The 15,421-nt window shown below is 67.0% G+C and overlaps 4 protein-coding genes across 4 annotated transcripts; 3 read left to right on the top strand and 1 right to left on the bottom strand.

Annotated features, from left to right (window-relative positions):
* Positions 1-164: 164 nt before the first annotated feature.
* On the top strand, positions 165-1,439 carry EMIHUDRAFT_453489 (hypothetical protein). The gene is made up of 3 exons (XM_005758803.1): positions 165-557; positions 651-879; positions 953-1,439. The coding sequence occupies exons 1-3, from the start codon at positions 196-198 to the stop codon at positions 1,292-1,294; spliced, it is 933 nt and encodes a 310-aa protein (XP_005758860.1). The 5' UTR covers positions 165-195; the 3' UTR covers positions 1,295-1,439.
* Positions 1,440-1,589: 150 nt separating this feature from the next.
* On the bottom strand, positions 1,590-2,468 carry EMIHUDRAFT_219343 (hypothetical protein; the record flags this gene model as incomplete). Its single annotated transcript, XM_005758802.1, has 1 exon — positions 1,590-2,468. One exon carries the CDS (start codon positions 2,466-2,468, stop codon positions 1,590-1,592), a length of 879 nt encoding a protein of 292 aa, XP_005758859.1.
* A 3,042-nt stretch (positions 2,469-5,510) lies between these two features.
* EMIHUDRAFT_68701 (hypothetical protein) lies at positions 5,511-8,137 on the top strand (the record flags this gene model as incomplete). Its single annotated transcript, XM_005758801.1, has 6 exons — positions 5,511-6,083; positions 6,499-6,594; positions 6,851-7,176; positions 7,390-7,659; positions 7,823-7,942; positions 8,026-8,137. Coding segments are annotated over 6 exons (1,497 nt in total), but the record flags the coding sequence as incomplete, so codon positions are not given.
* Positions 8,138-14,637: 6,500 nt separating this feature from the next.
* On the top strand, positions 14,638-14,949 carry EMIHUDRAFT_312317 (hypothetical protein; the record flags this gene model as incomplete). The annotated part of the gene is made up of 1 exon (XM_005758800.1): positions 14,638-14,949. One exon carries the CDS (start codon positions 14,638-14,640, stop codon positions 14,947-14,949), a length of 312 nt encoding a protein of 103 aa, XP_005758857.1.
* Between the last annotated feature and the right edge of the window lie 472 nt (positions 14,950-15,421).

Below are 15,421 nucleotides of genomic sequence, written 5' to 3'. Positions count from 1 at the left end.
GTCGTCGCTGCACCGGGACCTCGTCGTCGGAGCAGTGGAGGATGTTGCAAGGTTTTCTTCTTTTGGGGGATCGAACTATTAAAGTCTTTTCTTTTAGAGAGTGCGTTATCCTTTCTTTTTGAGCTTAGCCTTCATGGACGTCTCTATTTCTTTTTTGACACAGGCTCCCCCACCCTGCCTTCAGGGCTGTCGAAAATGGCCGCTTCTGGCCCGGCGCTGGACCTCCTCCAGCGTGTCCAGGTTGTGCCGTACTCGGTCCTCGGGCAGCAGCTCGTGCGCGGCGAGGGCGTCGTGGACCGGGCCGGCCCTCCTGACGCCGGCATTGTGTTTTGCGACCCGGCCGGGCTGCCCTTCATTCAGCGCACCGGCCCTGGTGGCGCGGGCGGCGCGTCGGGCGCCATCTACGACTTTCTCGGCATCCGCGACGACGACGCCTTCCCGGAGCCGGTGCGCGAGGCTGTGACGGCGGTCGGCCTCGCAAAGCACCACGCGTACCCGCAGGAGGAGGGAGGGCCCCTCCACTGCATCCACACCGTCGGTCCGAACTTCAACCGCCGGTGCGCCGCCCCTCCCGCCGTCTCGCCGCGCCGGCGGCCGCGCGGGCCGCGCCTCTCACCGGCCGCGCGCCGCCCGGCCGCCGCCTCGTCCAGGCGCGACGATGGCGGCCAACACTCTCGCGAGGAGGCGCAGGAGGAGCTCGCCGCGGCGTACAAGAACGTGCTCTGCGAGTTCCACGCGGCGGCGAGCGGCGAGGGCGGCCCGACGCAGCTGAGGCTGCTGCCCATCTCCGGCGGCATCTTTGCCGGCCCCTTTGCCGATGAGATTGCGCCGCTGACGATGGACGCGCTCGGCGCGGCGGCGGCGGAGCTGCCTCCAGAGGTGCCTCCAGAGGCGGGGGCTGGACTCGAGGAGGGAGCTCCGCGCTGACCCCCCCCCCCCCCCTCCCGCACAGGTGAGCGCCCATATCCTCGCGCCTGCCAGCCCGCCGCTGCTCCTCTGCGTCTTTCTGCGCGACGAGCTCGACGCCTTCGAGCGGGCGCACAGGATCGCCACGGGCGAGGAGGCGCCGCTGCCCGACGCGTCCGCATCCACCGAAGCGCCCGCCGAAGCGGCTGCTGAAGCGCCCGCCGAAGCGGCTGCTGAAGCGCCCGCCGAGGCGCCTGCCGAGGCGCCCGCCGAGGCGCCCGCCGACGCCGCACCGCCCGATGCCGACGCCGCACCGCCCGATGCCGCTGATGACGACGACGCCTCACTCAAGCGCAAGCCCGACGGGTCACCGGCTCGGAGCGAATGAGAGGATGCCCGAAATGATTGTGCAAGCATGCGCTTGAGAGCTCACGTCGTGCCGCCAAAAGGACGCACCCCCCCCCCCCCCCAATGCACGTGTCTCGTGCTGATGTCGTGTGGCGTCTTCTCGGCGGAACACCGGAACTCTGGTTTATCTCCGTCCGCCCAGCGAGCCAGCGCCTCCCTCTCGTCCTGTCGCGCGCGCGCACACACACGCCGCGCACGCGTCACAACCGTTGTCGCACTCTCAACATCTCTCCGCCACACTCTCTTCACTAACTTCGTTATCGTTTTCCGACGCATCAATTTAAACCAGCGCTGCTACTCGAAAACGGGTCTTCTCCAGCCGCATACTCGACGCTATCCAGCACCAGGCCGTGCGGCGGAGCTGTGATCGGCACAGACTCGCCGCGGCGGAAGCGTCCGTCCGCGAGCGCCTCGAGTAGTTCGCCGCCCTCCATCTCGCCGTAGCCAACCTTCACCAGGCTGCCCACCAGGTTCCGAACCATCTTGTACAAGAAACGGTCGCCGCGGACGGTGAAGGCCCATCGCCCGGCCGAGGAGGCCTCGGAGAGGCCACCCTGCGAGAGGCGCAGCTCCGAGAGGGTGCACACCGGGTCGACCTCGACGCTCCGCTCGCCGCCGCGCGGCCGGTTGCCGAACGCGGCGAACGAGTGCGTCCCGAGCATCGCCGCCGCCGTCGACGCCACTGCGGCGGCGTCCCAGCCGGGCCGGCCGCGACGCGGCGGCACATGCCACTCGTGCAGTCTCCGGAGCGGGTCGCGCGTGCTCGCCGTCGACAGCCGGTAGGTGTACTGCTTGCCGACGTTGGAGCGCACGTCAAAGCCGTCGGCGACGAGCGCGGCGCAGCGCACGCACACCTCTGGCGGCAGCAGCGCGTTGAGCGAGTAGGCGAGCCGGGCGGTGTCGAGGCGGCTCCGGCGATCGGGCGGCACCGCGTCGTCGAGCGAGAGCGTGCAGACCTGCCCGGCTGCGTGCACGCCGGCATCGGTGCGGCTGGCAGCCTCGAGGAGTGGCAGCGACGGCTGCTGGCCCGGCTGCAGGTCGCTCTCCGAGCAGCCAAGCACGCGGGCCAGCGCGGGGCGGAGAGCGACGTCTCGCAGGTCGGTCCAGCCGCGGTACGGCGTGCCGTCGTACGAGACCAGCAGCGCGAGCCGCATTGCAGAGAAGGGCGACCCAGGGCGGCGCGGCCGTCCCTCGAGGGGCACACCGGATGAGCGCCGACCGCGGGGACACACAAGACAGGGGACCCCGAACCAAGTACCACGGGAAGTCTCAGGCTGACAGGCGACTCAGTTACGCGCGAGGGCCCCTCGGCACAGCCGCCTCGCGACTAGCGGGGACCCAAAGGGGTGCCGGCATAGACCCTCTTTCCTCGCGGCGCACTCGGCTTCGCCTCGTGGTGGGAAGCGAACTGCACACCGCGAGTCTCCACCCAATAGCGCTAGCGCACCTAGTCCTTGTGGCTGAGACTGGGGAGGTATCGAGTGGGAGTTCACAGCCTTGTTATGAGAAGAAAATACGTCCTATGGCGCTATGCGCTGGTCTGTGAGAGGTTGAGGTGCGCACCTCAACCTCTCACCGCCGTGGTGCTCATGCTGGCCTGGGTTCTGGAAAGAAGGCCGGAATGTCCTCAGATGAGATGACAGCACCCGCCAGCTGCGGCCCATGCACTACATCAAGGTCCGGTGGCGGCGGTGGCGCGGGTGGCGCCGGTGGCGAAGGCGTCGCCGGTGGCGGCGACGGAGGTGGTGACGGAGGGGCCGGCGCTGCCGGCGGCGACGGAGGCGACGGAGGCATCAGCGCGTAAGGATACTCGATGCACGCGGGCAGCCCAATCTCCGCAGCGAGGGGTCCGGAATTAGCGCCCGCGCCCGCCTGAATAATGGCCGTGAGCGACCCGTCGGGGGTCGGCCAGGCACTCGTCGGGAGCTGGGCCTGGTCAGCCACGAAGGAGGCGAGCGGCGTCTTCGTGTCTGGCAACATTCCACCAGCGAGGCCAACCACCGCGTCCGTGAGGGCGTCGCCCCAAATCGTGAAGGAGGCGATCTTGGCCGCGAGGTCCTCGTCGCGAGAGTAGCGCGAGTGCAGGGTGATGTCGTCCGTGAAGGCGACGTTCGACTGTGCGTACACGAAGATCCACGCGTCGTAGCGGGGCATCGATGAGAAGGCGACGGGCGTGCCGCTCTCGTAAGAGTAGTACTTCCTGACTACCCAGTTCGAGCCGATGGACATGCTGCCGCCCCCCACGATCGCAAACCATCCGGAGCCCAACCCTGGCCGCGCATCGAAGAGGTAGTCCCAGGAGAAAGTGTCTTGCGCGGCGTCCATTCGCAGCCAACACGAGACGGCCCTGACGCCGGCGACGCGCGGCAGCTGCACATGCGCCTCGTCCGCAAGCGTGTTGCCCGGGCTGAACCAGCGGGAGACGCACGGCGACGGCGGCGGAGGCGGCGAAGGAAGCGGCGATGTCGATGGAAGTGCCGATGGGGATGGCGGCGGAGACTGCCCCGAAGAGGCACAGTCTACCCCTGCCGAGCAGCACGCCTGCTGGCACCACCCCAGGGCAACCATCTGACAGCAGCTGCCCGATGATACCACCGATGAGCACGTACTAAGAGCAACGCCTCCGTCGGCTAGGCTTGAGCAGTCTTGCGGGGGGGGCTGAGGTGGCGACGGCGATGCAACACCCGCTGAGACGCTCAGCTCGTACCACTGCGTGGTGCAACCGTCGCAATCGGCGCCGACGTAGAGATAGAGCGGGTTGTCGGGAAGCGTGATGCCCGACTGGGCCAGTGAGCCGCAGCCCACGTCGTCGGTGAATGTCACGGTGCCGTGTCGTTGATCGTGATGCCGATGTTGATGTCGCCGTACACGTCGCAAGGCGCCTGCTCTGTGCTCGAGCTTGGCAAGTAGACGTACTTGGTAGCGCAATTCCAGACAAACTTGATCGCCGTCGACTCTGAGCCCCAGCTCCAGGAGAAGGAGTCGCTCGACGAGAGGACGATGAAGTGGTCGTCGCAGTAGTCGACACGCGGGAACGACGCCGTGATCGTCGCGCTGCTGAAGAATTGCGCGTCGGTGGTGCGCATGCTCTGATCACCGCCAGTCACCTGCAACACGTTGCCTGAGGAGCACATGATCGACGGGTTCGCTGTCCAGGAGGGGCCCAGCGGGCAGAGCGGGCCGACCGCGAGGGGTTGTGACGGCGGCGGCGCAGAAGGCGGTCCGGGCGGTGCAGGCGGGAAGGGCGGCGCAGAAGGCGGTCCGGGCGGTGCAGGCGGGAAGGGCGGCGCAGAAGGCGGGGCACATTGGGGGCAGCCGTCGCAGTGCTCCCAATGGCACAGCTCCTCCCACGATCGAGTGCTCTTCGCGCAAAACGGCTGGCAGGTGCCTATGGGAGGGCCATGGACCCTCTCTAGACGAGGCGGTGTCATCTCGCTAAGGCCTCGGCCATATCTCGGCTGCACCCACCCGTGCTGCAAACGGGGCAATCCACGCAGCCAGGCCAGCCACACTTCTTGGTCCACGGTTGCGGGCTCGCCTTGCACCACGCCGAGCAGGCGAAGCCGCTCGTCTCATATTCGGGTGAGCCGTGTGTGTGTGTGCGTGCCTTCGCCCTGTGGTGGTGTGTGCCTTCGCCCTGCCTGCCTGCCTGTGTGCCTTCGGCCTTCGCCCTGTGTATGTGTGCCTTCGCCCGCTCTAACACGAGAGTCGAGACCCACAGAACCTCCCACTCATAAACCCTCGCTCGCAGCGCAGCATCAAGCACAACCCGGATGTGTGTGTGTGTAGAAGTGCAGGTGCTAGGCCCCCGCCACGCAGCAAGAAACTGCTGTTGCGCATTGTCCCAGCAGTATAACGGAGACCCAAGACAGCAACGTGAACGGAGCACGGAGGCAAAGGCAAAGCCACCCACCGCAGCTCCCTACCTACTCCAAGTCTCCAACGCGCGAGTGACAGTTTGGTTGGGATGGCAACAGTCGAGATACCTCGCACTCCATAGAGAGAATGAAAGCCGACCCGCCCCCAAGTCTGGCGAGGTACTCCCACGCCTCTCGGGGTTTTATTAGTCTGGCCGAGTCAACCCGAGAGGGGCGAGCCTCGGCCAGACGCGTCTGTTTTCACAGCAGGCTGGACCGGCAGATCAAGTCCGGCGCACCTGTGCTTTGCCTGTGTTGAGCACTTCGCTGCCAGACCCAATGGCGCTCACTCCCGAGTCCGCCAGCACGACACCGCTGCACAATCCGAGCAACTTTAGCGCCGCACTCGGCCTGCCTTACCTCGGCGACTACCCGCGCACGTACACACACGAAGGCGGATTCCCTGCCGGCTTTGTGTGGGGCAGCGGGACGGCCGCGTACCAGATCGAGGGCGCGTGGAACGAGGGTGGGCGTGGCCCGTCCATCTGGGACGACTTTTCCGGCGCGGGCGGCCCGGCTCATGAGGCGATGGTCAAGGTTGGTGCCATCGCCGGCGGCGGCGGCAATCATTCGGGCGCCGTCGCGTGCGACCACTACCACCGCTACCGCGAGGACGTCCAGCTTATGGCCAGCCTCGGTCTACGGCACTACCGCTTCTCGCTCTCCTGGCCTCGGATCCTTCCAAACGGCACGCTGGCCGGCGGAGTCAACGAGGAGGGCGCCGCGTTCTACGACGCGCTGATCGACGCGCTGATCGCGGCAAAGATCGAGCCCTTCGTCACGCTCTACCACTGGGACCTCCCCTCCGCGCTGCAGACGGCGGCGAGCCCCGGCTGGCTCTCTGCCGGCACGGTGCGCCCGCACCTAGATTTGCCACGCCCTATGCCGAGCTCGCGCCTCGGAGGCGACTCTGCCGCCTGGATCCGCTCTGCCGCCTGGATCCGCTCTGCCGCCTGGAAACGCTCTGCCGCCTGGATCCGCTCTGCCGCCTGGAAACGCTCTGCCGCCTGGATCCGCTCTGCCGCCTGGATCCGCTCTGCCGCCTGGATCCGCTCTGCCGCCTGGATCCGCTCTGCCGCCTGGAAACGCTCTGCCGCCTGGATCCGCTCTGCCGCCTGGAAACGCTCTGCCGCCTGGATCCGCTCTGCCGCCTGGATCCGCTCTGCCGCCTGGATATGATCCCACGCATGTCTGCCTGCGTCGAGTGTGCACGCCGCCGCACAGCACGAGTGGCACCGCCTCACCGCCGCCTGCCCTCTGCCCCGAGGTCCGCCACTTCGAGGACTTTGCGCGGCTCTGCTTCGAGCGGTGGGGAGGCAAGGTGCGGCGGTGGGTCACATTCAACGAGCCGTGGACCTTCACCGTCCTCGGCTACGGCTCGGGAAGCAAGGCGAGACCGGGCCGAGAGACGGCCGAGAGACAGCCGAGAGACGGCCGAGAGACAGCCGAGAGACAGCCGAGAGACGCCCGCCTTGCGGTGGACATCGTCGAGATATGGCCGAGCGATGGCCGAGAGATAGCCGGCGCCCGAACGCCGCGCGCGCCACGCCAGACTCTGTACCCGAGATTGCCATATGGAGGAGCCAGGAGGGGCAGGGAGGGAGGGCCCGAGCCTGTAGGCGCCCGGAAATCCGTACGCCGACGTCCGCACCGGCCCCTACCTCGCCGGCCACAACGTCCTCCTCGCCCACGCCGCCGCTGTGCGCGCCTTTCGCGAGACGGCGGCGGCGAGCGGCGGCGCAATCGGAATCACAAACAACATCGACTGGCGTGAGCCGCTCACCGCGGCGCCCGAGGATGTCGCCGCCGCCGAGCGAGCGCGCGAGTGGTGGCTGGCGTGGTTCTGCGACCCGATCTGGCGGGGCGACTACCCGCCCTCGATGCGCGCCTCTCTCGGCGAGCGGCTGCCCACCTTCACTCCGTCGGAGCTCGAGTCGCTCCAGGGGTCCGCCGACTTTTTCGGGCTCGACCCGCTAGATCGACCAGCTAGAGGCTGAAGACGCGTCCTTGTGTCCAGCCGGCGCTCGAGAGGAGGCGCCTCCCGCTGCATCCGGCCGTGTATGCATCGTGCGTAGCCATTGTAGTGCACGCGGTGCTACGAATACGCGGCACGGCCACCGTGCTCTGCAACCCTGACGCTGGTGTATTCACGCTGCAGGCTCAACCACTACGGATCGTCCTTTGTCGTCGCCCAGCCGAACGGCAAGCACTACGGCAAGCACTACGGCGAGGGCAACGGCGAGTCGTACTGGAGAGACTACGAGGCGCTCGCGCTGCACTCGGAGGAGATGAAGGAGGAGGCGGCGGCGTCGGCCTGGCTCTACTCTGTGCCCTGGGGGCTGCGCAAGCTCCTCTCGTGGGTCAAGCGGCGGTACGGCAACCCGCCGCTCTACGTGACCGAGAACGGCTGGTCGACGCCCGGAAACGAGTCGGTCGAGGCGGGGGTGCGCCGCCCTAGATGCGGTGATGGAAGGCCGTGCGTTCCACCGGAGGCGGCCGCGCCAGCCTCTGGCACCCGAGGACCCGAGGCCCCTGCAGCGCCCATGTCCGGCGTTTGCGGCTCCCCACCCTCCACCGCCCTCCACCGCCAGCTCTGCCTCCTCCGCGCAGGTGGCCGACGGCTCGCGCGTGCGCTTCCTGGCGAACTACACCTCCGAGCTGCGCCGCGCCATCTACGAGGACGGCGTCGACGTGCGCGGCTACTACGCCTGGTGCCCTCGCGCGAGCCGCGGGGGGCGTGGAGGGGGCGGCGGGTGCCGGGTCGCGGAGCCCTCTGCCGCGCCCCGTCCTGTAGGTCGCTGCTCGACAACTTCGAGTGGGAGATGGGCTACTCGGAGCGGTTCGGACTCGTGTACACCGACTACGCCACCCAGCGGAGGCACCCAAAGGCGTCGGCGCGCTGGCTCGCCGCGGTGGCGTCCGCAAACGCGCTCGTCGACCCGGCGGGCTTCGCGGGCGCGCCGCCCGCGCCGCCCGCGTCGTGCGGCGCCGCGCTGCAGGTCCAGACCCAGCAGACGCAGCAGTCGGTCAAGGCGGCCGAGCAGCTCGCGCTCGAGGCGGAGGCGGCGCGCGACGAGGCAGGTGCGCTCGAGGACGCCGCCGGGAGGGCGAGGGCGCTCGCGTGGGCTTTTGCGGCGGCGGCGGCGGCGCTGGCCGCGGCGTTCGCTCTGCTGGTGCGTGCGAGCCCGGACGCGCGCCTCGCCGTCTCCCGCGCCTCGGGCGGGCGGCTGCTGTCGCACGCGGGGGAGGGGAGGCTGCTGCGCGACGAGGGGCGGGGCGCCTCCTCGTCGGCCGCCGGCGGGAAGGAGCGGCCGTTTTGGACGCGGCGGATCCGCGCCCAGCGGAGCGCGAAGCTGCCAACGAGCGAGGTGGCGGCGGCCGAGGAGCTGGTGGACCAGCGCAGCTGGCTCGCGGAGGAGGAGGAGCAGGTGGTGCGGGTGGTGGAGGAGGCGGTGAGAGAGGCGGAGCTCGAGCTGCACCGGGCTCGGAAGTGAGACTCGCGGCCTAGTGCGATGCGTCGAGAGGCGTTGACATGTTTGGAGCAAATGGAGTCTGTTGGTTAAAGCCGTAGTTAGAGTATAGAGAGGGTGAAGCGCTTCACCGCTGTACGCGAGCCTTTTTATTTCGTTGAGCAACGCTTGCTCTCCGGTCCCGGTGGCAGGGGTCGCTGCCACATGGCCCTACGCTCGCTCGGCGCGGCGCTGATCCTCTACGGCCGCGTCGGCACCTACGAGAAGCGCTCCGCGAGCCTCAAGCAAGGCGAGCCGGGCGACGAGCATCTCTGGCGGGCGTGCGCCGAGAGCATAGCGAGCCGCGTCGTCGAGCCGTGGCGGCGGTCGGGACCGCTCGACGTCTTTGTGCAGTCGTGGAACCCGGAGCTCTCGGCGGCGATGGACGCGCACTGGCAGCCGGTGGCGTCGCAGCACGCGACGCAGAACGGCTCGCTGAGCTGCGCCGGGATCAAGCTCAACTACTGCCGGAGGACGCGGTGGGCGCTGCTCGGCATGCGGCTCGCGCTCGATATGCGCGCGGGGTGGGTGGTGCGCGAGGCCGCCCGCGGGCACGCGATCGGCGACCACCACACGGTCGTGATGATGCGGCACGACCTCTTCTGGCACAGCGACCTTCCCGTCGTCCGCGCCGGGTCGGCCACGCGGCTGTGGCTGCCCTATGACTGCGAGACGCGCGAGGCCGCGCCGGCGCCGCGCCCGCGCGCCTCGCGCGCCCGCCACGCCCCTCAGCCATCCTCGAACGGGTCTTTTGCGATCCTCGAGCCGCGGAGCGAGGTCCTCGGCCGGAGGTGCGGCGCGCACGAGGAGCGGCGCCGCCGCGTCAACGCGACGCTCGACTGGTGCGCAAACTCGGTCAACATCGACTGGTTCTTTGTGGCAGACGCCGAGGTCGCGACCGGCTTCGCCGAGACGTCGACGCAGTTTGCAAAGTACGCCGCGCTCATCAAGCGCGGCCTCCGCTTCAACAACCTGGCGCCGCACCATTTTTGGGGACTCTACTTCTTCCACACGCGCCGGCTCCGCGCCACCTGCCAGCTCGGGAACGTGGCGCACACCGGCCTCGACTTCTTTCTCGGACGGATGCTTCGGCAAGAGCCGCTAGATGCCCCCAACCCTGCGGCCTCTCACCGGCGCACGTGGCCGCGTCGAGGCGGCAGGCGCTGGTAGTGTGCATCGTTTGAGCGCCCGCCCCTCCGCCCTTGCCGTGCAGGCAGGGGTCGCACTGCACCTTCGACACGCTGCGCCGCGTGTGGTCGCCTGCCGGCGGGGCCGGGGGCAGCTGCGACGCGGATGCCATCCCGGGGTACACCTCAAACTGCGCTGGCATGGCGCCGACGCCGCTGCAGCGGCGCTGCACCGAGATGGGAGCGCTTCCGCGCCCCACTAACGCGTCGTCGCGGCTGCCGAGGCACGGTGCCGTTGCGCAGGGCGCGAGGGAGGGGCAGCCGGGCCGCCGCGGCCAGCGCCACGGGGGGCAGGGCGAGGAGGGCAACAGCAGTGCGGCGGCGCGGCCGGCGCGGCTGGGGCGCGCCGAAGGCAGCAGCAAGCCGAGGAGGAGCGAGCTTGGCCTCGAGCAGTTGCGCCTGCAGCTGGCCGACGCGAAGGCTCTCATCCAGCAGCAGGCGGACCGCATCGCCGAGCTTGAGCGCTCACGACGGCGGTCCAATCGATCAGGCTCGTGGCCCGGGATGCTGGGGTGAGGGGGGAGAGGAGGGCGCAGCACCGCAGCTCGGGGGAGCGTATCGGGCGATATTTTTCATCAACAAGTTACTGTGAGTGGAAGAGGAAGAGAGAGGAAAACGCGAGGCCGAGGGCCTTTCATAAAGTTTAAACGTGGACAAAGCCTTTTGTTTTCTCGTGTGTGATATGTGTATATGTGGCACGGATGTGCGTGTGCGGTGTGGCGCTGGTGGCGCGCACACTCCTCTCACTCTTCCTGCACCTGCGGCCCCGCCGCTGCGAGCAACATGCTTACAGCTGGTGTGTGCATTCCCACGCCCATTTTTTGGTGAGCCCTTGCTTCACGCCATCACGAGCGCCGCCTCCTTTGTGCGGTGCTGCGATGGGGGCACTGATCCTGGCGAGAAGAGGCCCTGACGGCGCAGCACTGCCGCGCCCGTGGCGACGCCGAGCGCCGAGCCGAAACCAGCGCCGACCGCACTCCCGACGAAGAAGACAGCGGGCAACGCGAGCACGATCGGCATCGTAAAAGGTCCGGACAATAGGGACGGCCGAGTTCGCGGAATAAAGAATTTAATCGCGCGAAGTCTCTCTCACAGCGACAGGCTCGACACAGGAATAAAGAAGCGACGCACCTCCCCGTTCCATCTTGTTTTTCGTTCTTTTCTTTACAACTCAAGTACATTAATTATAGGCAAGAGAAGGTCCCGGCCGGCTACTGGGAAAAGGCGGCGTTCGACTATAACACGTGCAATGGCGGCAGCCTGACGCCATGGGACGACATCGCCGACGGCAACAACGCGGCCGCGCGCTACCTCGACACGACTGGCTCCGAGGACGCGCCGCGCTTTCGCGAGACGGTCGGCGCTGCCTCTTCCTCCTGCGACTGCTCTGGCGCTGCGCGGACCTGCACAACGGCTCATACGCAAGCTGCTCGCACTCGGAGAGCCAGACGGAGCTGCTCGCGCGCGCGGTCGTCGCATCCGACCTCGAGGGACGAGGCCTTTTACACGACGCCGAGAGAGCGGCGGCTACCCGGTGGCTGCAGGCGGGCGGTCGATCAGTTGTGCCGCGAAAAATAAGACAGCAATCGGCAGGTCGACGAAGAGCATCATCGGAATCAGATATGGAATGCGACGCCCACGCCGACAGCAGCGTCGGAGCTGCAGAGGCCGAGCGCGATAAATGGCGAGATAACGAGAACGTAGTACGGAGAGGCAATCAAGCAGAGTGCTGGCCAGAGCAGGAAGGTTACGAAGGTGCCACCGCACGAGCGCAGCAGGCGGGCGGCCGTCATATGCACAGGCTGTGCGATATTTACAGAGGGACTGGGCACAGGACTGGGCACGGGACTGGCGCGCACTGGCACTAACACAGTCATATGCAAACGAGGCAGCAAAGGCTTCGAAAGGCTGCGATATTTAGAGAAAGAATTTTACCGTGCCATGAACTCTCTCGCACGACACTAGGCACGGGACTGGCGCGCGCTGGCTGGCATAAAAAGAATCAGCGCCTATTTTTTCGTTATCCCCCCCACCCTTCGTGTAATCATGTAGTCCCCACAATCACTGACGTGGGATCGCTTGTCATGTGACAGATTGAATTTCTTCTCGGTATCTTTTCTCTCTTTATTCCGTGCCCACCACCCGAGTCCACCCCACTGGCACTCTCAACCTTCGATGCATATTCTCTGGTCCGCACTCTCGCTGCCGTCGAGCCGGTTGTGCCAGGCGTACGGCTCGTTCGTCACTCGTGGTGGCACGTGTGCGGCCGTACGCGTCACCGGTGACCCGGTGGACCCGTACCAGAGACTGGTTGCAGATATCATCGGCGACCTGCCGGGCATAGCGTTTGCTGCTGCCGTCTCTGCCGCTGGCTTCATCATGCTCCTACAACCCAGGCCCAGAGGCGATCGCCGGCGTCCAGTCAGCCAGTGTTAGCGAGTTAGTTGCGCTGCAGCACAGGTTGTGGCTGGTTGGCAGTGGCGAGACTTGTTGAGAGTCGCCTCAGAGCATGATTTATTCTTCGGTCTAGGAATCATCGGGCAGAATGTCATTTTATTGTGGCGCTACGCCGCAAACACGTCGCCGATCACATGATACTCGCCCTAGCCGCAAGCGGCATGTGGGGTCCCGCGCCTCCCGCTCCCGCCCAGGTCAGCAGCCGCCCAGCCGCGAGCGCAGCCGCCAGTGCGGTGCTCTGCGGGGGGCCTGCGGCAGCTCTGAGGTACCCTCCACAAACCTGGGGTACTCTTGAGACGTTCACACCGGCATGGTGCTGCTATGGGTGAGTAGCGTGTCGGGCGGGGCCGTCGGGAGGGAGGGGCGAGCGTGTGTCCGGCGAGGCGCCCATACCTCACCTGTCCCGCCTACCTATTATTTAGCGTTTAGCGCGCGGTGTCCTTTACCTCCACCTTAGGTAAGTGGCCCATGTCTGTAGCTTACTGACCTCTACCTAGGTGTGCCGGCCAGCGCCCAAGGCGTGAGTATTATTATTAACAAAAAAACAAAAACCTTGCACTTGGAGTGCAGTCAGTAACCGCACATCCAGGGCCGGGGAGCTAAGAAGCGCACCCAGCGGGCCGGATGATTGGGATCGGGTTGCAAGAAAGCCCGAGCTCATTTTCTTCTTTCTGGCTTACATGAGCGGCGCCATCCTCCCAACCCGGCTCGCCGACCTGGCTCGGGGCGACCTGGCCTGGCTGCGCGGCTTCCTGTCTGGGCAGGGGACGCGCGGCACGTCGCTCGCGGCCCAGCTCGACGCGCGGCACGACACCGAGAAGCAGGACACGCTGCTGACCTGGGCCGCTCGTCACGGGCAGGCCGAGGTGGTCCGGCTGCTGCTCGAGGGCGGCGCGAGCGTGGGGGCGACGACTGGCGGCGGCGCTTCAGCGCTGCTCGTCGCGAGCGACAAGGGCCACCTCGAGTGCGCCCGGCTGCTCCTCGAGGTTGGCGCGGCGACCGACCAAGCCATGAACGATGGCCTCACGCCGCTGAGCGCTGCGAGCTTGGCTGGCGAGATCGGCTGCGTTCGGCTGCTCCTCGAGGCTGGCGCCGCGGTCAACCAAGCAGACGCTGAAGGCTTCACGCCACTGTACGTTGCGTGCCAGGAGGGGCATTTCGAGTGCGCCCAGCTGCTTCTCGAGGCCAGCGCTTCAGTCGGCCAGGCCGACAAGGAGGGTACCACGCCGCTGTTCATAGCGAGCCAGGAGGACCACCTCGAGTGCGTGCGGCTGCTCCTCGAGGCGAGCGCAGCGGTCAACCAAGCCAGGCAGAACGGCGCCACGCCTCTGTACATCGCGTGCGAGATGGGGCAGCTCGAGTGCGCCCGGCTGCTTCTCGAGGCCGGCGTCGCGATGGACCAGGCGGACGAGGCAGGCGCCACGCCGCTGTACATCGCGTGCGAGTACGGCCACCTCGAGTGCGCCCGGCTGCTTCTCGAGGCCAGCGCGGCGATCAACCAAGCCAGTTCCGACGGTATTACGCCGCTGTACATTGCGTGCCAAAACAGCCACCCCGAAATCGCCAGGCTGCTCCTCGAGGCTGGCGCGGCGATCGACCAAGCAGACGTGGAAGGCGTCACTCCGCTGTACATGGCGTGCCAGGAGGGCCAGCTCGAGTGCGCCCGGCTGCTCCTCGAGGCTGGCGCGGCGATAGACCAAGCGATGAACGATGGCACCACGCCGCTGTACATCGCGTGCTACAAGGGCCACCTCGAGGTCGTCAAGCTCCTCTCCTCCTACGGCGCCTCCCGCGCCGCTACGCCCTTCGGCACGCCCGAGGAGGTTGCAACCGAAGAAGGCCACGCCGACCTCGCCGCCTGGCTGGTCGCCAGCCGCGGCTGGACGCCGCTCCAGCATCTCGAGGCGTGCCCGAGACTAGCGGCCGAAGGCGTGAGCGCGCTGTCCTCACGCCCATTGTCCCTCTTCCGCAGGCGCTCACCGTCGAGCGGGCGCGGGCGCTGCTGCGCGGCGGCGCCGACCCGCTCGCCGGCGCGCCTTCTGCCCTCGAGCGGGCGCGCCTACTCTGCTCGTGGAGCGAGTCGGATCCGACCGCTGCGGCCGTCGGTTCTACAGTCGAGATCCGCTCTCTCGTCTCGCGGCCCTCGATGAACGGCAAGGTCGGCGTCGTCGTCTCCGCCAACGCTTCGACGGGCCGCTTCGGCGTGCGCGTGGCGGGCGAGGCCAAGGCACTCGCACTGAGGCGCGCACTGAAATGGTCTCTCCCCGACTCGCCGGATCCTCTCTTTGGACACACCCCACGCCTCTGCCCTCCCTCAGGCCGGCCAGCCTGGAGCCAGCGGCCGAGGCGGTGGAGGTGGGCAGGCTCATCCTCAAGGCGGCGGAGTGGTCGCCGCAGTCGCACGAGCTCTTCCCGACAGCGGCTCGCAAGCGGGCGGTCGAGGTGATGCGGCTGGGCTACCTGATCGCCTGGGACGAGGAGCGCTTCGACAGCCGCGAGGGAGCGGCTCCAGAGCTGGCGGACATCTGGCGCGGCTTTGTGCTGCCAAGGGTGGTGGTGCGATGACATGATGACTGCTTTGGTCCTGTTTTCTTCGTGGCAGCCAACCCCCCAGGATCTCGCTCCGCTTCCGCTCTCGCTTGGTGGTGTTGGACTGCATTTGTTTTTTTGCGGCTTCTTGTTTGTAAGAAACGGAGACAACTTCGACAAGAAAAAACAAAATCCTAGAATGTTTCTTCTCTTCGCCAGTCTGCTATGACCTATGTATGTATGTAGAAAGATGAACAACAGTCGGGCTCAGACTGGACACCAACGCGGTAAAGCCGTATGGGTGGACGCGGGACAGATGATGACGACACGCACGAACGACACACAGACACAAACAAGCTCACAAGACACACAGCCAGCTGGCTGCCACACACCCTGAGTTGGCGTACACATAACTCAAGGCCACATCCTCCCTGTCGCCCCCCCCCAGCACTCCAAGGTGCCACGAGAACAAACAAGGGCACAACAACACAACAGACGACAGGGGAGA

Source organism: Emiliania huxleyi, assembly GCF_000372725.1.
Source record: "Emiliania huxleyi CCMP1516 unplaced genomic scaffold EMIHUscaffold_84, whole genome shotgun sequence".
Classification (NCBI taxonomy): domain Eukaryota; phylum Haptophyta; order Isochrysidales; family Noelaerhabdaceae; genus Emiliania; species Emiliania huxleyi.
The sequence above is the reverse complement of the archived record's forward strand: the minus strand, read 5'-3'. Positions and strand labels throughout refer to the sequence as shown.

Bases quoted from the DNA above. Each gene is read 5' to 3' on its own strand.
- EMIHUDRAFT_453489 (XM_005758803.1), top strand. From the start codon at position 196: ATGGCCGCTTCTGGCCCGGCGCTGGACCTCCTCCAGCGTGTCCAGGTT. The intron at 558-650 runs GTGCGCCGCCCC...CGCCTCGTCCAG, and splicing joins GGTCCGAACTTCAACCGCCG to GCGCGACGATGGCGGCCAAC. The intron at 880-952 runs GTGCCTCCAGAG...CCTCCCGCACAG, and splicing joins CGGCGGAGCTGCCTCCAGAG to GTGAGCGCCCATATCCTCGC.